The sequence below is a fragment of the Nannobrachium achirus genome (assembly GCF_963921795.1).
Source record: "Nannobrachium achirus genome assembly, chromosome: 13".
Taxonomy (NCBI): Eukaryota; Metazoa; Chordata; class Actinopteri; order Myctophiformes; family Myctophidae; genus Nannobrachium; species Nannobrachium achirus.
Genome location: NC_137833.1, coordinates 12,567,447 through 12,595,152, shown reverse-complemented (window position 1 = coordinate 12,595,152; position 27,706 = coordinate 12,567,447). Strand labels below are relative to the sequence as shown.

At 46.7% G+C, this 27,706-nt stretch overlaps 1 protein-coding gene across 1 annotated transcript in view; it reads right to left on the bottom strand.

Moving 5' to 3' along the window:
• Nucleotides 1-27,706, bottom strand: part of LOC308296680 (protocadherin-15-like) — a gene marked incomplete at both ends in the record, with an annotated part of 437,702 nt that overhangs the window by 115,924 nt on the left and 294,072 nt on the right. Inside the window, one exon of the mRNA XM_080740008.1 lies at nt 12,846-12,955. Within this exon, the coding sequence (XP_080596134.1) occupies nt 12,846-12,955 (110 nt within the window). The remainder of the gene's footprint in view (nt 1-12,845; nt 12,956-27,706) is intronic.

The window sequence follows — 27,706 nt, the reverse complement described above, 5'->3', positions numbered from 1 at the left end:
CGGTGGTGTATTCTCTCAGCGATTCTCTGTGCGTGCTCTCTGTCCAACAGGGAGATGCTGCAGTTGTTTTGCAGAATCTGATTAATTTCCTTCCAAGTGTCCTCACACACACGTGTGGTTTAAGTTCTTCTTCCAATTTTAGTTTTGCCCTTGTGTCTCGTTTGCTCAAGGCTACGTTCTGAAATAGCACAAACTGCTGAGATGTGATGTGACACCCTGACATAGACGTTTACCAAGACTTGTACAAGTGGGTGGTGATCACTGCTGGTCTTTCTTCCTACAGTATGTTAATGTTCTGTACTGTCTTGTGTGTATTCTTCCTTCCACTGGACAGAAAGGTAGGATTTATTCCTGGAACAGAACATAACGTATTCAGCAGGGGTGGGCAGCTTTGATGATGGAGAGGGCCACTATATATTGACATTTTTAGTTACTAATTACTTTGCAGGTATAAATGACAATATGATAAAACATACATTTACCACTTTAGCCTTATTTTATCCCTTGGCTATTTGAAAATAGCCAATATACAAGCTCACAACGCGTCGCATCGCGACGCGTTGTGAGCTTGTAGATCTGCTATTTTCAAAGATTTTGAACTTTTTTTTTTTTACTATTGGTACTTTAGTACAATTTGATGCCAACACTGTAACAGAGTATTTCTATATTGCAGTATTGATACTTTTACTTAAGTGAAAAATGTGTGTACTTTTTCCACCACCGTTTAAAATGATCACTGACGATTTCACTGTGTGCGTGTGTGTGTGTGTGTGTGTGTGTGTGTGTGTGTTTTTGTGTGTGCGTGTGTGTGTGCGTGCGTGCGTGCGTGCGTGCGTGCGTGCGTGCGTGCGTGCGTGCGTGTGTGTGTGCGTGTGTGTTTAAAGGCGAGGAGTCTGCAGCAGTCAAAGCAGATTAACATCACACCACCAGCCTGGTCCCTGCCTGGTGGCCCATCAGAGCACCTCCTCACTGCTATCAACACCAGGAGAAATCAATAGAGCCTTCATCGTCACCCTCCTCCTCCTCACCTCATTATTCCCCCCCCCCCCCCGCCGGTGGTGGAAAACACTACTCACATGTTTGACTTAAGCAAAAGTATCAATACTGCAATTTAGAAGTACCCTGTTGCATAGCAGAAGTCTGGAATTCCACATCTACTTGAGTAAAAGTACAAAAGTATTGGCATCAAGATGTACTTAAGGTACCGAAAGTAAAAGCAGTCATTGTGCAGAATATCCCATTTCAAGTTTTCAAATGTATACAACTCTTTTGAAAATATGTATATAGGGCTGAAGTGGCTAATGTATATTTTGTAATAATCAAAATCTGCAAAGTAACTGGTAACTAAAAGTGTTCAAGTAAATGTGGAAATAAAGTGCAAATACCTCAACATTGTACTTAAAGGGGAAGACCACCCATTTTCAATATTGAACTATGTCATTAATATACCTTAAAGGAGTTAAGAGATAAAAAAAGTTCCCCCTCTTCTGTGTTTTGCCTAGAACTGGAGGATTGATTTTGGAGTTTGTATTGCAAATCACAACTTGATGACATCATACATTGTACTTTACAATACAAACCCCAAAATCAATCCTCCAGTTCTAGGCAACACAGAAGAGGGGGAACTTTTTTATTTTATTTCCACACAACTCCTCTAAGGTATATTAATGACATAGTTCAATATTGAAAATGGGTGGTCTTCCCCTTTAACTCACTTACTGCCAATTTAAAATGCCCCTCGAGTGGCACTAGTGCCAGAAGCCTCCATAGACTCCCATGTAATTTATAGTGCACAGATCATGCAAGCCCATGCACAGATCATGCACCATGTTTGTGCAGGCTGTTCACAGCTTTCAAACAAAAAAAAAAGATTGGAAATCCGTTCAGGCATTCATGATTTATCAGCCATAATGTTTTCTTCAGATGTAAACAAAAATGGCTGCCATGTTTGAAAGATGGGGTTGTATGGGGGGTGGAACATGCAAAATCGCGATTGAAATCATGTTTACTAGATTTAATTGGGTCCAAAAAGTAAAAGTCGCCCAAAGTCGCTTGGCAGGGAACTCCATAGTGAGAAAGAACCGGAGGCAGAGACGTGTCCCACAGTTTAGTGTCACGTTTATTAAAGGCTTCGTTCAGCACTGAATAATAACATATATCCTCGCAGAGTGTGGCACAGACTGTATCCCATATCACAACAACACCCTGGAATGACGCTACTTCCCCCCAAGTTCCGGGAAAAGCCACAACAACAACACGTGACATCCGGCCACTCTTAAAGGGGCCGCTACACTACCCCCCCCTTACAAAAAGTCCTCGTCCCCGAGGACCGCTCCGGAGGTAAAGAAAATAACTCAGCCTAAGGCAACATGGCAACAAGTGCAGTGCAACCCAACACAAACCCCACATCCCAACAACATTTCAAGTTCACAATCACATCTTTTTTTTTTTTTTTTTTTTTCATGCTCTTTTTTTCCTTTTTTTTTTTCACTGTCCAGTCCACATCAGTCCAGTGCCCCAAAGGACACCGCATAGTCACGTAGGTGGGCCGGAGGCCTTGTCCGCCTCCTCGGCCGAGACCTAGTAGGGAGTGGGGGCATGGGAGCAGGGGGCAGAGGGACAGACCCCGGGGAGAGGGCATCCGGGGCAAGGGACAAGGGGAGCGGGGTGGGGCAAACGGGCGTGGGGGCCTCCTGCGGGAGGCCGTGAGGGGGCAGAGGAGCTGGGGAAGGGGGAGAGGTTGCCTGAGAGTTCGTGTCGGAGGAAGGAGAGCCCCCCCTGTAAGGGGCCAGTCTGTCTCTGTGGAGGGCCACCCTCCTTCCCCGAGGAGGCATCTGCACGCGGTACACAACCTCTCCCAGTCTCTCCAGCACCTTGCAGGGCCCCACCCACTTACTGTCAAGCTTGGGGCTGCGTCCCTTCTTCCGTATCGGGTTGTAGACCCAGACCAACTCGTCTGGCTTGAAGTCCCGTCCCCGAGACTTCACGTCGTAGTACCGCTTCTGCTTCACGCCGGCCTCCTGCAGCTGTTCCCTGGCGAAGCGGTGCGCTGAATCCAGGCGGTCCTGCAGCTTCCTGGCGTACTCCGGCCCTGCAGGGACAGCCGGGGCGTCAGGTGGGCGTCCGAAGGCCAGCTCAGCCGGGGTGCGCAGCTCCCTTCCCAGCATGAGGAGAGCGGGTGTGCACTCCGTGGACTCCTGCACCGCGGAGCGGCACGCCATGAGCACCAGGGGCAGGTGTTTGTCCCAGTCCCTCTGGTGCCGGGAGGTGACGATGGCCAGCTGGTCTCCCATGTTCCGGTGGAATCTCTCAACCAAACCGTCGCTCTGAGGGTGCAGCGGGGTGGTGCGTGTCTTGTGTATGCCCAGGCGCTCGCACATGGCAGCGAACACCCGGGATTCAAAATTAGTCCCCCGATCACTGTGAATGGATTCCATCGCCCCGAGCCGACTTATCATGCCCTCTACCAGGGCATCAGCGACCGTTTCAGCCTCCTGGTTTGGGATGGCATACGCTTCCGGCCACTTTGTGAAGTAATCCATGGCGGAGAGGACGTAGCGGTTGCCCCCGTCAGAGAGAGGGTACGGCCCCGTAATGTCTATCCCCACTCTCTCCATAGGGGACCCCACCGGGAACTGCTGGAGTGGCGCTTGCGAGCGCCCGGTGGGGCCTTTGCGAGCAACACAGGGGTCACAGCGACGGCAGAAGTCAACAACGTCCCTCTTCTGCCGCCCCCAGTAGAAGCTCTGACGAAGGCGGCGGAGAGTTTTGTTGACCCCAAAGTGTCCAGACCCACCCGCCCCGTGCATGGCTTCCAGCACTGTCTCTTGCAGACCCTTTGGGACCACCACCTGCCACTGCTCCTCCCCGGTGGCTGCTGTCTTGAACGCCCGCTGCAGCACACCTTGGGACAGCCGCAGCGATTCAAACATAGTCCATAGTCCTTGAGTCGCCTTGGAAAAGGGCGCCACCTCCTCCCAAGGCGGACGCTGCTGGGCCTCGACCCACTGCAAGGCAGGCTGCAGGTCCGGATCTTTTTCTTGCTCGGCTCTCCATTCTGCATCCGACACCTCTTGCAGCTCCCTGCAGACGACCTCCCCGACTCTGACGGCTGCACACTCCTCCTCGTCCATGTGCCGCTCCAGCTCCCGTGCCTCTCTCCGCTCGCAGTAGCGGCACCCTTCTGCTGCACAGGGCCGACGTGAGAGAGCGTCTGCGTTGGCGTGGCGAGCCCCAGGGCGGTGCACTATCTTGAAGTCGAACTCTTGCAGCTTCTCCAACCACCTGGCAACCTGCCCCTCCGGCTCCCGGAAAGTCATTAACCACTGGAGGGCTGAGTGGTCAGTTCTTACAGTGAAGGGGTGGCCGCACAGGTAGTACTTGAAGTGCCTGACAGAGAGCACCACTGCCAGGAGCTCCCGGCGGGTGACGCAGTAGTTCCGCTCGCTTTTCTTGAGCTTCTGGCTGAAGTACGCAACCACTCTCTCACCCTCTGGCCACGACTGCGACAGGACACCCCCCACCCCCACACTGCTAGCGTCAGTGTCCAGTACAAAAGGCAGTGTGGGGTCAGGTGGGGCGAGAACCGGGGCCTCGCACAGGGCTCGCTTCAGCCTGAGGAATGCCTCCTGGCACGCCTCGGACCACACATAGTCTCTGTCTTTCTCCAGCAGCCTGTACAGGGGCGATGCGATCGTGGCAAACCCCCGCACATGCCGTCTGTAGTACGAGGCCAACCCGATGAAGCTTTTCAACTGGCTCTGGTCGCGGGGGGTGGGCCACTGCTCCACCGCCCGCACCTTCTCGTCCATGGGGCCGATGCCCGCTGCCCCCAACTGGTGCCCCAGGAATGTCACCTCCCTCCGCATAAAGCGGCATTTCTCTGGGTGCAGCATCAGGCCCGCTTCCTTAATTTTCCCCAGAACCCTCCTCAGGGACCCCAGGGCCGCCTCGAAGGAGCGCCCGTGCACCAGAATGTCGTCCAGGTACACCAGGCACTCCTGGCGGGGTATACCAGCCAGCACTTTGTCCATAAGGCGGGAGAAGGTGGCAGGGGCGTTGCAAAGTCCGAAGCTGAGCACCTTAAACTGCCACAGGCCGCGTCCGGTGCAGAAGGCTGACTTGGGGCGGGATTCAGGGGAGAGGGGGACTTGGTAGTAACCGCTTTTGAGGTCCAACGTGGTGAACCACGAGGACCCCGTCACTAGATCCAAGGACTCGTCGATACGGGGGAGGGGGTAAGAGTCCTTAGTGGTCAAGTCATTCAGCCGCCTGTAATCCACACAGAACCGCCAGTCTCCATTCTTTTTCGGGACCATGACCACCGGTGCCGCCCAGGGGCTGTCGGAAGGCTCGATAAAGTCTGACTGCAGCAGGTCGTCCACGGCCTGGTCGCATGCCTCCTGACGAGCGAGAGGGAGGCGGCGCGGCTGACACTTGACGGGCCGCTCAAGTCCAGTGTCAATCACGTGCTGCGCCATGTGAGTTCTCCCCACCTCACTCTCGCTCGCTGTAAAGCTGTCCTGGAACTCCGACAGCAGCTGTCTCAGCTCCTCCTGTTGCCGCTCCTCCAGGTCTCCATACTCCTCCCTCCACACCCCTCCCCCCAGGGACAGCTCACCTCCACCACCCCCCCCTCTTATCCGCAGAGAGGGGGCCGGAGTGACAGGGGAAAACACAGGGGCTAGAGGGGACAGCTGTTGGCAGGGGGCGTCGGGAAACATCATAGTCTCCATCACAGGGGGAGGGGGGGCAGGGTAGGGGGGGTAACTTGGCCACATGAAGGGAAGGCTCAACGGGGCAGCGAACCGTGGAGCAAAAGCACAGGGGTCGGGGCAGGGGAAAACAGGAACAGTGAACGGCACCTCCAGTGCCTGGACAGACCGGGCAGGGGGCAGCAGGCCAGCAGCTAGAGGGCCCATGGCAACGGTAGGACCCCCTGGGAAGCTAAGAGTGCCCCTCCCCATATCCAACAGGCACCCCGTGTCCTGGAGAAAGTCCAGTCCCAGGATGCAGTAGTCTTGAACATCTGCCACCCACACTAGATGACGAACGCGTCTGCCGCCCACACACAGCCACAGCAGCCCCTTCCCCAACATGGGAGCCAGCTGCCCTGTGGCCGTGCGGAGCTGCACCGCTGTAGGCTGCAAGGGTGTCCCGCTGGGCAGAACATCCGGTCTCACCAGCGTCACCGACGACCCGGTGTCCACCAGGCCCGCAGTAGGCACCCCCTGGACGGAGACAGCGACGTGGCAGGAACCCGCTCCACTGGAACTCCCACGGATCCACCCCACCACGACAGGTGGAGTACCGCTGTCGTCTCCTCCATCGCTGCACTGCTGGGCTCCCTCCGCTGGCGGATGAGGCTGCGAAGGCGGCGGCCTGCTGTCGTCTTCTTCTGGGGGGAATGGAGCATCCTCCCCCTGGCTGTGCTGTTGTGCTCCCCCCGCTTGACGGCACGCCCGGACTGGCGTCGTTGGGGAAGCAGTGGGAATCGGGGCCCGCATATCCCCGTCTATGCGGACCCCGAGGCGTTTCCCTGCCCCTGGCGAGCGGCAGGGCAGTTCCTCCTGATGTGGCCGGGCTGGCCACACCCCCAGCAGACCTGCGGACCTGGACGTGGTCCGCTTGGCCTCTGTAGAGTCACCGCCCGCAGCAGCTCAGTCATCTCCGTCGCCCACGCTGGCGCCTCCTCCCTGGCAGGGCACCCCGACGCTGACCTCACCGCATGGGGGCTCACCTCCTGTCCACCGCTGGCGGCCGCGCTCTGCAGACTCTCCCTCTCGATGGCTGCCTCCAACGCCTCCTGCAGTGACTTCGGGTGCTGAAGTTGCACCTGCATGCGCAGGTCAGGTGGAGAGATGGCCCCAACAAACAGGTCGGTAGCCAACTCGCTCCGCGCGCCGGCGGATAGGTGGCCGTAAGCCCGCCGCACCTGGCTCTCAATGTCATTTGCCAGCCCCCGGAGTGACTCACCAGGCTTCCTGCATTTCCCTCTCAGTTCATTTTTCACCAGTGCTGGCTGGGACCATGTTCCAAAGCGCCTCTTCAGCGCCCCCACCAGGGCGTCGTAGCACCGCCGCTGATCAGCATCCAAAAACAGGAGGCAAGACAGGGCATCTCCCTCCAAACACAGAGCCAACTGAAGAGCTTTGTCACTCATTGTCCATCTTCTAGCATCTGCTAACAGTTCGAATTGAGCATGGAAAGCCTCCCAATCAGAGTTACCAGTGTACTTGGGTGTCTTCACAGAGCCAGCCGACGGCGGTGCATGGGCGTCGTCATGGTAACCGCCCGACGCTGTAAAAATGGCGGGACCCGGCGGCCGCACATCGCCGTTCCCGCGGAGCGGCGACCCGCGAAAACGAGAGGGGAAGCCAGGGTAGTTGGCCACCCGCCCTGGAGTCAACTCGAGCCGCGGCACGTTCACTTCTTCCGACATACCGTATCGCGCACTGTCCCGCTGTTCTTCTTTTATCTTCTTCTCATCCATACTGCTCGCCTAGCTAGCTAACACACTGAAGCTAACTAGCTACCACACAACGGCACGTCTCCTCACCGACAAAGTCTTTGTTTGTTTTTCTTCTGACACCAGTGTAACGATCCCAAGAACCGGAGGCAGAGACGTGTCCCACAGTTTAGTGTCACGTTTATTAAAGGCTTCGTTCAGCACTGAATAATAACATATATCCTCGCAGAGTGTGGCACAGACTGTATCCCATATCACAACAACACCCTGGAATGACGCTACTTCCCCCCAAGTTCCGGGAAAAGCCACAACAACAACACGTGACATCCGGCCACTCTTAAAGGGGCCGCTACAATATGTATATAGGGCTGAAGTGGCTAATGTATATTTTGTAATAATCAAAATCTGCAAAGTAACTGGTAACTAAAAGTGTTCAAGTAAATGTGGAAATAAAGTGCAAATACCTCAACATTGTACTTAAAGGGGAAGACCACCCATTTTCAATATTGAACTATGTCATTAATATACCTTAAAGGAGTTAAGAGATAAAAAAAGTTCCCCCTCTTCTGTGTTTTGCCTAGAACTGGAGGATTGATTTTGGAGTTTGTATTGCAAATCACAACTTGATGACATCATACATTGTACTTTACAATACAAACCCCAAAATCAATCCTCCAGTTCTAGGCAACACAGAAGAGGGGGAACTTTTTTATTTTATTTCCACACAACTCCTCTAAGGTATATTAATGACATAGTTCAATATTGAAAATGGGTGGTCTTCCCCTTTAACTCACTTACTGCCAATTTAAAATGCCCCTCGAGTGGCACTAGTGCCAGAAGCCTCCATAGACTCCCATGTAATTTATAGTGCACAGATCATGCAAGCCCATGCACAGATCATGCACCATGTTTGTGCAGGCTGTTCACAGCTTTCAAACAAAAAAAAAAGATTGGAAATCCGTTCAGGCATTCATGATTTATCAGCCATAATGTTTTCTTCAGATGTAAACAAAAATGGCTGCCATGTTTGAAAGATGGGGTTGTATGGGGGGTGGAACATGCAAAATCGCGATTGAAATCATGTTTACTAGATTTAATTGGGTCCAAAAAGTAGGACCCAATGTGCTAACAGTTCGAATTGAGCATGGAAAGCCTCCCAATCAGAGTTACCAGTGTACTTGGGTGTCTTCACAGAGCCAGCCGACGGCGGTGCATGGGCGTCGTCATGGTAACCGCCCGACGCTGTAAAAATGGCGGGACCCGGCGGCCGCACATCGCCGTTCCCGCGGAGCGGCGACCCGCGAAAACGAGAGGGGAAGCCAGGGTAGTTGGCCACCCGCCCTGGAGTCAACTCGAGCCGCGGCACGTTCACTTCTTCCGACATACCGTATCGCGCACTGTCCCGCTGTTCTTCTTTTATCTTCTTCTCATCCATACTGCTCGCCTAGCTAGCTAACACACTGAAGCTAACTAGCTACCACACAACGGCACGTCTCCTCACCGACAAAGTCTTTGTTTGTTTTTCTTCTGACACCAGTGTAACGATCCCAAGAACCGGAGGCAGAGACGTGTCCCACAGTTTAGTGTCACGTTTATTAAAGGCTTCGTTCAGCACTGAATAATAACATATATCCTCGCAGAGTGTGGCACAGACTGTATCCCATATCACAACAACACCCTGGAATGACGCTACTTCCCCCCAAGTTCCGGGAAAAGCCACAACAACAACACGTGACATCCGGCCACTCTTAAAGGGGCCGCTACAATATGTATATAGGGCTGAAGTGGCTAATGTATATTTTGTAATAATCAAAATCTGCAAAGTAACTGGTAACTAAAAGTGTTCAAGTAAATGTGGAAATAAAGTGCAAATACCTCAACATTGTACTTAAAGGGGAAGACCACCCATTTTCAATATTGAACTATGTCATTAATATACCTTAAAGGAGTTAAGAGATAAAAAAAGTTCCCCCTCTTCTGTGTTTTGCCTAGAACTGGAGGATTGATTTTGGAGTTTGTATTGCAAATCACAACTTGATGACATCATACATTGTACTTTACAATACAAACCCCAAAATCAATCCTCCAGTTCTAGGCAACACAGAAGAGGGGGAACTTTTTTATTTTATTTCCACACAACTCCTCTAAGGTATATTAATGACATAGTTCAATATTGAAAATGGGTGGTCTTCCCCTTTAACTCACTTACTGCCAATTTAAAATGCCCCTCGAGTGGCACTAGTGCCAGAAGCCTCCATAGACTCCCATGTAATTTATAGTGCACAGATCATGCAAGCCCATGCACAGATCATGCACCATGTTTGTGCAGGCTGTTCACAGCTTTCAAACAAAAAAAAAAGATTGGAAATCCGTTCAGGCATTCATGATTTATCAGCCATAATGTTTTCTTCAGATGTAAACAAAAATGGCTGCCATGTTTGAAAGATGGGGTTGTATGGGGGGTGGAACATGCAAAATCGCGATTGAAATCATGTTTACTAGATTTAATTGGGTCCAAAAAGTAAAAGTCGCCCAAAGTCGCTTGGCAGGGAACTCCATAGTGAGAAAGTTGCTCTAAAAGTCGCCTGGCACTGTATGAGTTAAAGGGGTATTTAACTTTCAAAAAAACTTTTGGTAATTTTATCATCTAATCAGGCTTTTACGAACACCCTGAACAGTTTTTAATTAGCTTGATTGAATATTTAGATATTTGATGTAAATGTTACCAGGCCCTCCAGCCCCAGGGCCTCTCCCCACACACACCCATTGTAACTTCAAACTTCATTTTAACCATGATAGATTCTTTAAAAACACACATTTTTCATTTATTTTTAATAATTATTTTTTTGTATTTCATTTTTTCCATTTTTCCAAATAATTATTAAAAATAAATGAAAAACTTTATCGAAAAAACACGGCCTGCTCACGTATTAGGAAGGTAAAATGAGTCACCAGAAAAAATTATGGTTGTTTTTAATGAATCTATCATGGTTAAAATGGAGTTTGAAGTTACAATGGGTTTGTATGTGGAGAGAGGCCCTACCACTGCTCCCTGTTGAAAGTGGAATATCCCTTTAAGTACAAAGTAAATGGCCTTAGTTACTTCACACCACTGTCCCCTCCCCTCTACCATTTCCCTGAGAGCCACCGCTGTGCTGTGCTTCCCTTCCCCCCAGACTTCTCCTCAGCCTAAAAGAGCAAAGAGTTGATGTTAAACCAACTGACACGCTGCTAGGAAGAGAATGCACTTGTTTGTCCCCAGAGGAGAGGAGAGGAGAGGAAAACTGGAATCGCTTAGGCTCTCTCTCTCTCAAGTAAGTCTCTATAAACATGGTGTTCTGAAACGTTTTCATCAGGGCTAGCTTCGTTCGCTGCAATTGAAACCCACTTCCGGGTTCTCCATGAACCTGCTGTTCCTATCAATGGCCCAGTAGATGGAGCTATTTCAACCTTCGGTGAAGTCAATACATTATAATCTCAAATGTATCTCAATAAGGTTTTAGACAAACTTTATACTTGATTTTATTACCTTGGTTAAACCTTTTCGTAAACACTTTGTCTTCAATCGCTAGTTTAAACTCTTTTTTAATCATCATATGCATTTAGTTAGTAAATTATGGTCCCATTCATTTAAAAATGAAGGATATAGTAGGGTGTGTTTCTAGGCTTTCTACTAGTTCTACCGAGTGAAGACCTGCCAATAGCATTAATTTACGTTTTCTTTTTGGACCGAAAATAGACCGGATATAGAATGATGGCGGATTTGAAATATCAATTACGGTCTGTAGAAAGCAATGTTGTTACGCTGTCCATACGTTTTTAGTATATGGTTTTCACGTGAAGGACCACCAAAATGTACAGTATTTGGCATGCAAACCTCCATCTGAAAGTATTTTGTGCCACGGACGCCCCATAAGCGACCGTTGGTCGCTTATCTCCTGTCACACTGCTGACATAAGGGATCTCCATATATGGGCGTAAAAGGGATTTGGTTCCCCTGGCATCACAGGGATCTCCATATATGGGCATAAAATGGATTTGGTTACCCTGGCAACACGGGGATCTCCATATCTCCATATATGGGCATAAAAGGGATTTGGTTCCCCTGGCATCACAGGGATCTCCATATATGGGCATAAAAGGGATTTGGTTCCCCTGACATTACAGTGATGTCAGTGGCTGGTTCTACAGAGGGGATCTCCATTTATGGGCATAAAAGGGAATGTATGTATGATGATGTCAGATATCATAGACGTCATAGGACATAGGACTTTCACATAACGAATAACTGAGTAAGCATGTAAACCCGTAAAATCTATATTTGGGCATGGCTGATTTATGACCTCATCATGATGACACGAGCAAACACAGCTGAATTGTATAAATGATCAGTGCAGAAACCAACAGAAGTATTTGACCAAGACTCTTGATCTTCAAGAACCCTGAGAACCTGTATTGTTTGGTATTTTACCATTTTTGGTGTTTGAAATGTTGAACTGGACTTTACATCGTGAAATCTGTCGGTAGATAATGCCGGTCTTATATAAGGGTCATTTGTGTACGGTGTGATGTCATACTGATGTCAGCAGTGTGATGTCATACTGATGTCAGCAGCTATGTCTCTATATATGGAGTTATATGTTGTTCGTGTCCAAATATGGGGCTTGTGAGGTCAGACTTAGTGAGATTCGTCGGTTATCTCCATATATGGAGGGATGTAGGGTAGAAAACATGGTTGCTATGGTAAACAGTTGGTTGCTAAGGTAAAAAAACATGGTTGCTATGGTAAACAGTTGGTTGCTAGGGTAAAAAAATGGTTGCTATGGTAAACAGTTGGTTGCTAGGGTAAAAAAACATGGTTGCTATGGTAAACAGTTGGTTGCTAGGGTAAACAGTTGGTTGCTAGGGTCAAACCATGGTTGCTAAGGTGGTTGCTAACGTACACTAACAGACCAGCAACAACAGACTGTTGCCACAGCAACGTACACAAAGGTTTGTGTACACATGTGGTGTGATGTCATACTGATGCGGAGATATGAGCAGGGTAAAGGTGTGACGTGTGACGTGTGACCGACCGACCGACCGACCGACCGACCGACGGACGGCCGGTGGAGGTTTTGATACTAAACTGCGACCTACGGCCGCAACTAAACTGCGACCTACGGTCGCAATTATTATTAGAGATTGTGCGAAAGATATGCGCTGGGTTTGGTGTAATGATATTAAACTAAATGTGATACCTAATTCCAAGTGTTTGTCAGGCTCCAGTTCAAACATGATTATTTTGGGGGGAGGTCGCAGCCTGAACAGTGTGGGAACTCTTGTGCTCTTACCTCGTTCATTTCCTGCCACTATGGAGTAGACCATGGTCTCTTACCTCGTTCATTTCCTGCTATTATGGAGTAGATGACGGTCTCGTTGACGGCGGCGGCTACGATGGTCCCAACCGACGTCCCCACTGGAGCCGTCTCACTCACCAGAGGAAACCTGGGGGGGGGGGGACACCAGGAACAAACGTCACTCACATGGGACAAACTGCAGCACAAAATGGCAGGCATGCGGCGTCAGATTCTAACACAGACGTGATCCTATCACGCCCGGGGAAAAAGCCCGGCCTCAGCACTAACAGGCTGAGGGAAAAACAACCCAAAACATATTCACAAAATGAGTGGTAGGTAACCCAGGTGCAGAGGCACAATAATAATCAAAATCCAGAATGAACAAAGGCTTTAATCTCAAAATCCCAAAAGTACAAAGTTCTTCAAAACTTGGTTCAAAACACACAAAAAGGCTTCAAGACATCAAGTCCAAACCTCTCAATAAAGGTATGGGAGGACAGAGGCCAAACACTGTGTTGATAACTCAAAGACTAAGCACGGAACTGAGGAGAAGACTTAACGCTTTCAGTGCCACCTTTTCACCACTAGAGGGCGCCCAATGGCCATAGAATCCACCATCCACAAGCATTGTATATGCACAAGCCGTGCACAGCCATGACGCGCCTGAACACTTTCCTTTGTTGCATGAACAGGGACAGGATGAAGTTAGCTTGAAGTTAGCTATTGGCTACCAAGCATTTTAGAAGCCCTATTTTCGGCGATTTAGCCATGATTAAACCTTGCACACCTCATGGATATGCATGGAACAGAGAAAATGAGCTCTAAAGATCCTGGATTGCATTGGAGTGGATGGTAAATATCGGCGGCGCGACGCTCTCACGGGCCGTGTAAACAGATGACGGCCGGCGGCCCAGCTCAAAAAAAAAAAAAAAAGCCGAACTAGTTCGGGATAGGCACTATAAGAGTTAAAGGCTTAAGGGTTAAAATACTCAGGCAAACAATAGGCAATCAAGGGCACAGGTGAGGTGGGAAACAAGGAGGAGTGGCAGTCAATAATGAGGCAGGCAAAAAGAAACCACAGTAAATGACAGGAAAAAAATCCAGATTGACCCTCAAAACCCCCCGAACCACGTGAGATCCGATGCAAGCAGCAGATGAGTTGAATACATTCTACAACTCATCCAACCAGATGAAGGCGGTATAGGCGGTTTTCCAAACTGTCGACTCCACAGACAGACTAGCCCTCCTCTAAGACAGTGGTCCCCCAAAATAATCATATTTTAACTGGAGACCCCCCCCCCACCCTGACAAGCACTAAGAGTTGAGGCATTACATTTTGTATAACATGATTCTATTGTGAAAATAGCAGATCTACATGCATGAGCTTGTAGATCGGCTATTTTCACAACTTCTGCCTCTAATATTTAACAATTTGGCCTATGTTTAATTTGTCATTTTAGAGGTATTAAAAAGTCCTTAAATTGTCACTTTAGAAATGATACCCTCTATACACTTATAATGTATTAATGTTGAGTGAGATAACAATGTTGCACATTATGTTAATCATCTGGGGACCCCCCAAAATAATTTAGGGACCCCCCTGGGGGTCCCGACCCACAGGTTGAGAACCACTGCTCTAAGACACAGCTAGACCGAGTAGACACAAATGGTACCATTTTTATCCACCTGTTTCCACAGGTATATTTACTGTAGAATTATGTGTGAGACACATCCAGGGAGAACAGCTGACATACAGTACAAGCTCACGTCGCATCACAGATGATTGGTGGGTGTGGAGTGTCTGTGGCCAAAAACATTCATTTGGTGGTTCCTTTTCGTTTGAAAATCACTGCTGTAGGCTGTGCTGCGTCCCATAATATTCTCTCTGCCCTCCCTCTAGAAGCAGAAACATCTCCAGCCCTCTCTCTACAGAGAGACTGTCACTGTTGCCTCTGTGATGGATGGACTCTCGCCATGTCCTCCAAGAACCACGTGTTTTAGAAAGAAATTGTCAATACCTTCAACGTCTACAGGCTTTAGTGAGGGGGATGTTTTACTGCAAGGGGCAGAAAAGGTGCTGTCATCAGATATCTTACAAGCAAATTGTGGTTGGAAGAAGGTACTTAACAAGTTGCGTGCCAAGGCCACAAGAGGCCGCTAGAGTGCCAGACATTTCTCCATTAGGCTTCATAGTATCATCCGGGTATCCAGGCAGAACTGCCTTGCGTTTTCACTGCATGCAGTGTTATGAATGTGGACCGGAGGAAGAGAGCTAAGAGTTAGCTATCAGCTCTTTTTTTTTTAGAAGCCCGATCTGAGGCTATTTAGCCGCAAAAAAAACTTTGATTAATTAATTCATTTTATTAAAAAAGCCGGACTAGATCGGGATCGGCACCCCGGAATACGTCGCGCCGCCGACAGTATAGATTGAGTTTTTTTGGGGGGGCTCTAAACTTTATTCTAAACCATTTTCAATGGAATAAATCATCAGACCATCTAGAATCGGTCGTTGGAAAGCGTAGGACGAGCCAGGACCACCCACATCTCTACAAGCAGCTCAGGGTAAGTAAAATAGCAAAAAAAAACATTGTATTGTATTGAAAAAAAAGCCGAACTTGTTCGGGATGGGCACAAGAAGGGTTAAACGTAGGAAAGAAAAAAGAAAAAGAAAAAAGAATATAACAATACTTTTATATCAGTACAACAGTAATGATATCAAAGTATGTACTACTGTATAGTAAAAGGACTAAAATGTTTCACAACTCACAACTTTTTCACAATAGAAGATCAAAAGCTGTGTAGTACAATAAAAGTACCATAATTGTAGTTTTCGATGTGGTGGAGTAGAAGTATAAGGTATTGAAAAATGGAAACACCTCAACATTTTACTCAAATACAGTACTTAATAGTTTGTAGTAATTAATACGTTTTAGGTTAACAGCAGTCTTCTGATTTCTCATGTTGGGTTGGGTAGTGGTGCCAAATCCTAACATCTATAATTACAACCAGCCATTTACAATACAGGAAAGCCATTGAATGTGCACTGTGTGGAACCTCACATAAAGGAAGCTTTATGAAGGAAGCAGTTGAGCTCCAACCATAAGTAGAGCGACCCTGAATTCCTCCAGCCCCGACTGTCAAGGTTTTTTATTCTATAACCCGAAGGCTTCATTTCATTATTCATGTCATAAAACGGTATGAGGTGTGTATGAGGAGGGTCGGCGACGACGTAACAAGAGCGATGAAATGAAAAGGCTATTGACACCGTTGGTCTAAATCGCCTCCGGGTACCAATAACATTTAAACGCGGTGGAATGCCAAGATATCACGCTCCCGCTATGAAATGCTCTTTAATGTTTGACATTGAGTGGGGTTTAGTGATGTAGAGCAGAATAAGGCTCTTGCACAGATTAAGGGGTGAAAACCGTTGTCACCGTTTTGGTAGTTACCAGAGGTTGGAAGTAAAAGTATTAATACTGCACTATAGATGTACTCCGTTACAAGTAAAAGTCCAGAATTCATGTACTTGAGTAAAAGTATGAAAGTATTGGCAGTACCAAAAGTAAAAGTACAAAAGTATCGGCAATTTTCCAACAGCCTACCTAGGTATGAAATAGGGCTAAAGTGATATATGTATGTTTTATATTATTAAAGTAACTCAAGTTTTCAAATAATTGTAGTGGAGTAATATGGAGTTACATTTGTGTCTTTATTATCCAAGCAAAAGAAAAATTATTGAGAGATCAAAAATAAAAACAGAGCTGGATACATTGTTTTTTTTGCTGCGTTTTTATTTGTTTTATCTCTCAATTCTTTTTCTTTTGCTTGGATAATAAAGACACAAATGTAACTCCATAGAGTAAAAGTATATTTGGATCCAAGATGTAGTGGATTAGAAGTAAAAGTGCTGGAAATTGGAACTACTCAAGTAAAGTACAAATAACTCAAAATTGTATTTAAGTACATTACTTAAGTAAATGTACTTGGTTACTTTACACCACTGGTAGTTACTCACCTAAGCTCTTGTTAATAGTTTTCATTGTTTCAATATTATAAAAACACACAGACACTCAAACACTTTCACTTGACCTTTTTTTGGCGATAAATCGCTGCACTGTGAGCTTGTAGATCGGCTATTTTTGCTTTACTTTTGTGTGACATATGGGGTCCGGAGACTCCGGACAGCCTAAAGTACTATCACAAGAGTTTGACAACTCAAAATCATTAATTTTTATGCAAGTCCTGTGGCCTTACCCTAACCTCTATCCCTAAACCTAACCCCTAACCGTTGTGGGGACCTACTATTTTGTCCCCACACTGTCAGAGGTCCCCTGCAGGTGACTGTGTGAACATGCGTTTAGTCCCCATAAGTATAGCAAGACACACACACACACACACACACACACACACACACACACACACGTGTGCTCATCACCATTACTTTTGGCTTGACCGTGGATGATTTACGATTACATTTTAAGGCTGTACTACTATCCCAGAGTTAAACTACTTTTAGACATCCAAAATGTGCATAACGTTAATTCTAAATAAATTGAGCCTTCGACATCCCTGCAACATCGAGGCAGGCGTGAGGCCTAAACTTCTCATCACATTAACACAATGCAAGAGAAAAAAATAAATAAAAAATCTTGACAAATGTTATTAAATGACTCATTTCCTCCCCAAACTTTCTAGTTTTACTCCTTCCATGATATAACCTTAAACTTATTAATTTGCCAGTGAACAAAAGCAAGGATGTTTGTATCTGGAAACTCTGTTGGAAATTGACAGGCGTAAACAAACGGGGGGGGGCGTGTTTTTTTGCTTTTCACCGGCCAGAAATAGATTGTCACTTGGGTTGTCCTTGAACACACTGCATCACAGAGTGCGGCTTCCAATAGTGTGAGAAATTGTTAAATTGGCTTATCACTGCCTTACACAACCAGTATACAGTATGAGGGAGGTTTCGCTTCTGAACTGATGATAGCGTCGCCAGATAGTTGCTTCTATCATGGTGATTCACAACCGGTGGGCCGTGTGGATATTGCAAGTGGGCCGACAAATAATTGGCAATAACACTTAAGATGTTAAGTGTCTAAGGCCCACGGTTGTAATATTACAACGTTTGTATTTTATCCAAAAAAAGGTTTAAATCATTTTATTTTAGCTCCCCCTACCACCTAAACACCACCATTGGATTCTATTGTTTAGTATTACAATGCCATTGGCCACGATATTTGCATATAAATACCCCCCACAGGGGCTGACATTCACACCCGCCACACCCGCTGAAATTCCAGAGTTTTGACGAACAACATCTCACTTTTTCATGGAAGCTATACCTCAAAAAAACATAAGTAAAATGCCTGTACTATTCTTTTTGGTGATCATTAGAATGTCTAGAACATGTACATATGTTATTATTTTGAAAAATATCCCCCATATGTAAATTAGAGCATGATTTATGATTTTTGATTTATGGCTATAAAATCTTACAAAAACATTTTTTTTTAAAAAACATTACATTTTCCTCTTAATAGGACTCCTACAACACCATCTGATTTTTTTCAATTTTTTATTTCAAGTATTTCTTAATGCGGGCCTTAGAGGGTTAAAGCCGCGCTGTGTGACTTTTGTTTAGTGACTAAAATGTGAGTGTGTCCAATCTGTATGGTATAGCAGGGGTCTTCAAAGTTTTCAGGCCAAGGACCCCTTAGCTGAGAGAGAGATGAAGCAGGGACCCCCAAATTCCATATAGTTTCATCGTTTGACAGCCCAATCATCAGTGAATTTTGGATTCATGTGAATTTGTGAGATATGTCAGATATGTAACCACTTGAACCGTCAATACTTTAATTAACTTGACCTTTCACTCTGTACTTAGTGTGCTCTTTTTTCCCCTCTACACCAAACCTCTATATGTCTCCCTGCTCTTCCATTGAGACATTGGTCTTAGAGATCATTTCTCACCTATAATAGCACAGGATCTGAAAAAGAAAAAGAAAGAAGCTATTCCACAGCCTGGGGCAAAATCTTTTTTTATTTTATTTTTTATTTTTTTCAGAAAAAGAGTTGACCCTATGTTCCAAAAATCTAATGTCCAATGCTATATGTCAAGGTATATGATGATTTGGGCAGAGAGAGGGGGAGAGAGAGAGAAGAGAGAGAGGGACACACACACACACACACACACACACACACACACACACACACACACACACACACACACACACACACACACACACACACACACACACACATGCTGCACAATATGGCAACAGACACAGTCAGAGAGTGGAAGTGGTTTGATTGTTTGACTGTCAGAAATCAATTGTGGCACCGCACAGAGACACACAGAGAGGCACAGATAAACAGACGTAGAATTTACCATCAGGTTCCAACATAGATGTATATTTTGTAGCCTAATAATAATCAACATCTACAAAGTAACTAGTAACTCAAGTTTCCAAACAATTGTAGTGGAGTAACAGCACAATAATCGCCTCTGAGATTTAGTGGAGTAGAAGTAAAAGTATTGGAAATTGGAAATACTCCATTAAAGTAGAAGTACCTCAAACAGTACTTGAGTAAATGTACTTAGTTACTTTACACCACTGGATATAACAACATCAGATTAAGGTAAGAAAACAGGTAGTCCGGAATCCTCCTTTAGACTGATATTGTCTGAGTAATAAAAATGTGCATATTATGAAATTCCAAGGACACCGGAGTGCCAGATGTACATTGGATCTGACACAATAGAACGCTGCTATATATGAGGCAGCTTCGGGAAGCCATGCCACTATGATCCGTAAAGGTTACTTTGGAATTGACTGTCCGTAACTCCTCCGGGAAGCAAGAGGTTACACAGATTGTGCTTTTCATTTTGTATTGCCATTGAAAACTCTTTGAATTGTACAGTGCCTGTCATTCCCTTTGCTGTGTGCCGTGTGCCAAGTGTTTTTCCATTGTATCAAATACTGATGTCGTATGTGCCTATCCTGTAACGTCATGTGGGTCTATCATCATCATTTCCTCTGTATAATAGGTTCTATGGAGTTGATTCTGAGGCCACTCCAGCTCATTGAGGTGCTTCTTTCTTGGATGTTTCGTAGTTATCTTGTTTTGTATGCACGCACGCACACACATACTTCTTTTTTGTATAGAGTTTCCTCTGTATTACAGGTGCTATAAAATAGACTTGATGCCACTTCAGCTATTGAGTTTCAATTGGTTTTAGAAAAGCGGGTGCAGAGTGAGACAAGAGTCAGGCTATCATACAGCAGTTACAGGCTGGAATTGCCTTTTGAACATCCATCTGTGTCATCATGGCAAAGCCACAATTTACTGCAGAGATGTTACCTGTCAGAAGAGTCCGCAAGAAAGTTAATATAAACGTAAGAGAAGAGCGTCTACAAACAAGCGGTTCCCACAACCTTCTGTGGATGCAGGGCCAAAAAGGAGTTCCCAGCCCACTGTAAGAAAATAGGATTTTTACTTGAGTTGTGAACCATAAAACCCACAAATGGGTCCCGACCCACTGTTTGGGAAACAGTGACGTAGACTACAGCACTGCTCACATCATTAATAGACGTTCCCCCCCCCCCCCCCCCCCCCCAGACGAAAGTGTTGGACGGATACAACCCACTGACATCGCCCTCCTTAGAGTCCACACCGCCAGACAGGGCCTTAAATGTCACCATCACATTCATATTAGAGTAACTGGATAAACATGAAAGAGTTATAAGGTCACAGTCTACAGAGGCCCTGAGGAAACTGTGTGACATCTTAAGCCGGTCCATCTTAAGCCGGTGCCTTCGTCGCTCACTGACTGTTCTTCCAATTTTACCTGGAATAATGAACTCTTCCTCCATCGTCCCGCCTGCCGTTGCTATAAGCTTGCCTGACATGGCCAGACTAATATCACTGCGTAGAGTCGTAGACGTTAGTGTGGAATCTGTGTGGAACATGCATTTCAAAATAGGCAGATTTTTATTTTATTTTATTATTATTATCTCTGGTGATAAACCCATCCCATATTTGCATACTGGGCCCTGACTGGTCCCTCACTAGCCTGGTTCCAGCCCATAGACCCCTCCCACTCTCTGGTCTGGAGTTGAGTAAATGAATCGTCAGTTTCCAGATCCAAGCTGTTAATGTTGATTACATGTTTCTGGTCATAGACTCGTAGTTCTGTGTGGAAGCAGCCACTGGCACAGACACACACACGGCGCGAACGTGCGTCACGATCACCGTGCGTCACGATCACTCACGCGCGTGCACGCTCGCACTAAAGTCCCTCCCCTGTAAATCATTCAGACGGGGCACAATGTCAGAGTCAAGTGTCAGCTGAGTCTGAAATCAGGTTAGTCCCTCACAACTTTGGAGGGAGCGAAATCCAATCACAACTGAGCAGTGCCAGACCAAATCTGCCAAGGGCATTTTTTGTTTTTGCAATGTCAGATTGGTCTGGTTTCCAGGCTAGTTATAAGCCCCACTGTCTGTTGGCCTGCGGAGGTTGAAGAGCACTGTTTCCCAAACAGTGGGTCTCGAGTAATATCCCGAAGCGATGTCAGTAAGAGCCGCTGATCGGACAGTCCGTGTCCGGACGGAGCAAGCGGACACGGACGGGGACTGAGCGGGAGCTGATGTGTGAGCGGGAGCTGATTTGTGAGGACGGGCTGTGAGTGTGAGTGGGAGCTGATGTGTGAGGATGGACGGACGCTCACTCGGTTGGACCGACGGACGCTCGGACGGACACTCAGACGGACGGGCGCTTGGACGGACGGACGGACGCTCGGACGGACGGACGGACGGACGCTCGGACGGACGGACGGACGCTCGGACTGACTGACGGACGGACGGACGGACGGACGGAAGCTCGGACGGACACTCAGACGGACGGACGGACGGACGCTTGGAGGGACGGACGCTCGGACGGACGGACGGACGGACGGACGGACGCTCGGACGGACGGACGGACAGGAACGGACGCTCGGAAGGACAGACGGACGGACGGACGCTCGGACGGACACTCAGACGGACGGACGGACGGACACTTGGACGGACGGTCCAAGTCAGTTTTCCCACACACGTAGCTCACAGAACTAAAGCACAAAGCCATTGCACACTGCAATCTCAGTAGCACAAGACATCACACACACACACTCAATAACCGCCTTCACTTTAAAGCCCAGCTCCGGGCACTGGTAATAGAACACCGAGGTACAAAAGGGCTCACTTTGGGAAAATCCTGACTGACACCTGGTAAGTAAGTACATCTTATTTGTAACAGCAGCAGAGTGATTTTCTTTGGTTAAAATAAGCGTTAAAGGAGTATTCCGGTCTAAATATATATTTGTTTTACCTTGTTTTGTTGTTATTTTGTCTCCACAAAATTGGTGTTGTTTTATCAAAAATGCATTATTGTAAATTTTGGCCGACCCGACCACAGCCCACAAAATGGGAGCGGCGGGACTTATGCAAATCCACTTATTTCTATCGTTTTAAAATAAATTATTTCAGCTCATATCGCCCCTTCATACACACACTATAGACGTAGCAGCAACATTATACTCCAGGCTTATGCCAGGATTCTGCCGTAAAACAAAATCTCAAAATCTTGTTTCGCAAGACTCCAGAATCATATTGAATCCAAAAGGAATCGGAAGTCTCGTGAGACGATATGTAGAACGCAGAACCTCAACAATAACAGACTCCTCGAGTTATTTATGCATGTTAGCGTATCACTGTGTTTATTAACAGCAGAGAAGTACAGAAAAACATGATTTTAAAGCGATGGAAATAAGCGGCTTTGCATAAGCCCCGCTGCTCCCGTTTTGTGGGCTGTGGTCGGCTCGGTCAAAATGGCCAAAAACGCAGCAAAACAAGCTAAGAAAGCCATTTACTGGAATTCTCCTTTAAATGGCTCTATAAAGTGTGTGCTCAGTGACAGGAGTCTCCATGTCTCCATCTCTTTATTAGAGTACTGAAAATTGAAAGTACCAAAAAAAAACAGCACTTGAGTAAATGTACTTAGTTACTTACCATGGAGGAGGGCTCGGTATGTGATTAAAAAGAACCTTGAAATGGATTCTAAAATTGATGGGCTTCAGTGCACATAAAGGATGCAGGCAACGCCTGGGAGTGTAATAATGCTATCAGTCACTTTCTGCTGTTATTGCTGCTTTATTGCTGCTATTGTGCACTTGCTGTTTTTATTGTTGTTGTCTGATAAGTGTTAGTGCCAAGGAAAGGAATTTAACCTTGCAGGACAATGAAGTACCAAAAACAAAGCTGCTACACGCGCTAGGCTTTTTTTTTTTTTTTCAAATTGTATTTCATAATTTTGCCCATTTTTCCCCCAAGATGTTTTGATCTGCAACGCACTGTGAGCTTGTCGTCTATTTATTTATATTTGTTCCAATCGTGCCAATTGATTCCTCCCCACTACACTGCTGTTGTATCCTACTGACTCACCTGCCAGTGAGGAGCCCCCACCGGGAGGACATAGAACGACATGCCGCCCCCAGCTTGTAGGAATATATATAGAGACACGCTTCCCTCCCGTCTTCCCTCCCCTGAACACAATTATGTTTGTCTCGACGTTCGACAAAAGCCGGGTGCACCACAGTGGATTCGAACCCACAACCTCTGGGGAGGTGGGCATGCACTTCACCACTGCGCCACCCAAGCGCCCAGATCGTCTACTTTTAAAATAGTCGAATGCATATAGGGTTAAACTGATTTTGATGCTACTGTATATTAAAGTCGAAATGAAATAAAAAAAGAATCACACTTATAGAGAATATCTGTAGTGATAATATGGCCATACCTAACGCTGGATGCCAAAAAAAGTGAAAGATTCGAGAATGTGTGTATTATAATGAAACAATTAGAGCCCTAAGCACAGCCCCTAAACAGAAACGTCTTGTGTGATGAAGAATATCAAGAAAAATAATAATTCACGAGGTCAGAATGACTGACAGGTGTCTGTGTCAATGAACGTCATCTACTTCAACTTAAGCGACTCCCCGTGAGCCGCTGGTTCGCCTGTCTCCCCCCCCCCCTTCCCCAACCTCCCCGTTCGTCCTCTCTGCACACCAAAGCCAGTCTGTTGCGCTGGCTTGCCTCTGGTCCAGCCAATCACAAGCCGCGGCCGACATCTGATGTCCTATGAACACAAATTAGTTTCCGTAGCCGCTGCCTTGTCAGTCTATAGCGTGATGCTGTGATACTGAGCGCTGATCGTCAGACCGCCCATATTAATGTCTTCAATGAGTTATGGCCTGCCAACTTTTTGACTGTCAAATCACATTCACCAAAGTGCTCTGTACCTCCTTTCTGGATCGATTCAGGAGGAACTGCTTCACTATAAGGAAGTGAGTGGAAAACTTGGTTTCATTTCGTCTTTAACTGATTTTGCTGGCGGGGCCCTTGGAACACCTCTCAATGAACCCTGGGCGGTCCCCAGGCCCCACTTTGAGATCTGCTGCTATAAACAACTTTTACATAACAGCATTCAACAGTAAAGGCTAAAGCCTTCTAATAGGAGGAAACACATAACATCTCCAGTTTCTTCCCAAGAGAGTTTCCTGTCATTTATATAATAAAGCCAAAGGCTAAGCTAGAAGATATCAGCACATGCTGTTGCATGAGCTGCTGACTCCAACACTGATTTAGATGATTTACCAGGCAATGCCTATAACAAGCGAAACGGCCCACCAATCCACCAACAGTTCACATGCGAGAATGTGCAAGAATGCACAGTAAACCGTAGTGCTCCTAAAAGAATAAGTGTAACATTCCCGTTCCCCCTGAGAGTTACTCCTCTGATGATAACTTATCTAAGTATTTGTTTGTAATAACTTAAGCCCTACAGTGGTTCTCAAACCTTTTCGTATCAAGGACCCCCAAAATGATATGTGGGCCGCGGACCCACATCTGAAAACTACTGTGTGCCAGAGACCTCCAGAAGCAAAATGAGTTAAAAATGTTAATTAAAAAAAGAAAATGTTAAAGATTTTTTTTAAATAGCAGATCTACAAGCTCATAGGGCAAAGTGACGCGCTATGAAAAACTGCCTAATCTACAGTATAAGCCCACATCGAGTCATGATGCGCTGAACTTGCAAATCTATTTTTGAATACTGTGGATACTGTAGATGTCTAGTCTAGATGAGCATATGCCTTACTGCCTTATTGCCTTATCAGTACTGAGAGCAGGTGTTGTAGAGCAGCATGTGCGCTTCTGGCAACTGAGATTTATCATTTTAGCTGTTGTTGAGAAAGTGTGGGACTTCAGCCAAAGAAGGCTCTCTGGCGCGGGAGATCGAGGCTTATATCGCTGAAACCTTGTATCTCCAAGTTTCAAATTTGTATGGTGTATGAAGCCCTGCTTCATCATGCAAAAGTGTTGCACAAAAGTAGTGAAAATAGCAGATCTGTGAGCTCACAACGCCTCGCGATGCTATGCAGATCGGCCATTTTCACTATTTTAAAACATTTTTAAACGGTGTTGGACATACGAGGTTTCCACCCGACAAAGACGATATGGAGCTCACCGCTTGACATTGTTTACCGATCCAAGGGCCAGAAGATACATCAAATCCTCTACCTACAGTAGTGCATCATGGTACGATGCCAAGTACTTATCAAAAACATAAGACATACACACCATACGACCGGGATTTATGCCTCTTTCTTTTCATGTAATCAATCACGGACGTTTCCTCGCGGCGTTCTACCAGCGCAGTTAGACAGCTTCCCATTGTCTTTATTTATTCCCCTGCGACAGTACATGGCCTCCGGGTGTTTGTTGTGTTACTGTTCACCCAGTAAAGACCTGAGGCCGATTCTTACAAATCATCAGTTTTTTTTTTTTTTTTTTTTTGTTCCAAAGACCCCCACAAATGATATGCAAATGGCCCCCCATCTGACAATGTTTTTTTGCCAGGGACCCCCAGAAGCAGAAAATAAACTGTGCGCAAAAAGTAAGGAAACTAGATTTCAGTCCATTATACCTCCCCTTTAATAATACAATTGGTATTGTGTTTTATATCCTTTTTCTTTTCTTTTTTAATTTTATCCCACGATTTTGTAACTCATTTTTTCACCCAGTGCCAGGGGGCAGGCTAGGGGGAGGCATTATAGAGACCAGGATTACTGCATGTTTTTGTGAGAGTGTCTACCCTAAGAGACACGGGGAGAACATGCAAACTCCACACAGAAAGGCCCTTTCGCCAAACCCCACCTATAGGCGTGGGCGCTGATGACGCGGAGGAGGGAACACGCCCCCAGCGCACACAGGCGGGAATCAAACCCAGGATCTTCTAGCTGTGAGGCGACAGCGCTACCAACTGCGCCACCGTGCCCCCTGTTTTATATCCTTTTTATCGTTGATTAGTCACCTTTTCAACAGGGTACAGCTTGTAAGCTTCGGGCATTCGTGGCATGAGCAACAACAGCCATACGGGTGGGTAGTGCCGACCACAAATGTGCCAAAATGGCCTGTAATACTGTTCTGCTGGCATTCACTCTTGTTTTGGGCTTCAGGTGCTGGCAGGTGTGTGTCAGTCACAGGTGTGTGCCAGTCACTGGTGTGTGTCAGTCACAGGTGTGTGCCAGTCACTGGTGTGTGTCAGTCACAGGTGTGTGCCAGTCACTGGTGTGTGCCTAGCACCTTAGCATGGGTTCTGACAGAATTTGGGACCTAATGCTATCCCTCAGGATGACAACGCTTGCCCAGGCACAGCCCAGGATCATCAGAGAGTCCAGAATCTGGGAGTGGAGAGGATGGAATGGCCTGCCGTGAGTCCAGACCTCAACCCAAATGAACACTTGTGGGATCAGCTTGGGCGAGCTGTACGTGATAGTGACCAACAGAACCACATACGTTGGCAAAATTGCGACAAATCCTGATTGAGGAATGGGATGCCATCCCACAGCAAAATGTGGCTGGGTTGGTGACCAGCATGAGGAGGAGGTGCCAAGTTGGTGTGGCTGGTTATGGATCCTCCACACGCTACTGAGGCCCCTGACACTCAGTGTAAAATTAATAAAGTGTATACATGGCCAATATGTGTTGTTTTTTCTTGTCCTTATTACTGTGGGAGAGTTCAATCTCCAATGCTCCATGCAACAAAATGTGAATACCAACAGAACAGTATTATAGGCCAAAATGTTGGTCTGCGCTACCCACACGTTTTACTGTGTTCCATGAATGCCCAATGCTTACAACAAGCTGTACCTCGTTGTAAAGGTGACTAATCAACGTTAAAAATGATATAAAACACAATATCAATTGATATTATTAAAGGGGAGAGATAATGGGCCGAAGTCAAGTTTCCTTTCTTTTATATATTCTCAGTGATGGCACAGCACACTAGAGCTCTTCACAGGGGCCCCGACCCCGAAATTACCCGAGGACCCGAGAGACCCGTACCGGGTTCGGTCAGTGTTTTATCATAGTCACTCGGAGCCGGGTCGGAAACTGACGCATTTCCCTCGGAACACCTCGGAACACGGGACTGTAATCATCATGTGTATAACCCGAGAGGACCCGTACTGTGTGTGTGACGTGTGTGTACTTTTTTATGCAAACTGTAAAGCAATCAATCGATGTGTGCGCTGGCGTGCACTGCTGCACTATGACCAGGATAAGGAACAAACTGGAGTTCTGTTTAACCTGTGCCCTGTGCGGTGTTTAGGCTGTCCTAGGATCAGATTCAGGTCAGTTATTAGCCGCGAGGCAGCGACATGAAGAATGGTTGTGTAACTGTGAGATGATAATGCTGGTCTAAGATCAGATTTACAGCGGGGGAAAAAAGAGCTTGGTGCGTAATGCATGCGTGTGCGTGATGCGTAGCTTCTCCTCCTGTGAGGCTGATGAGAAAGTACAA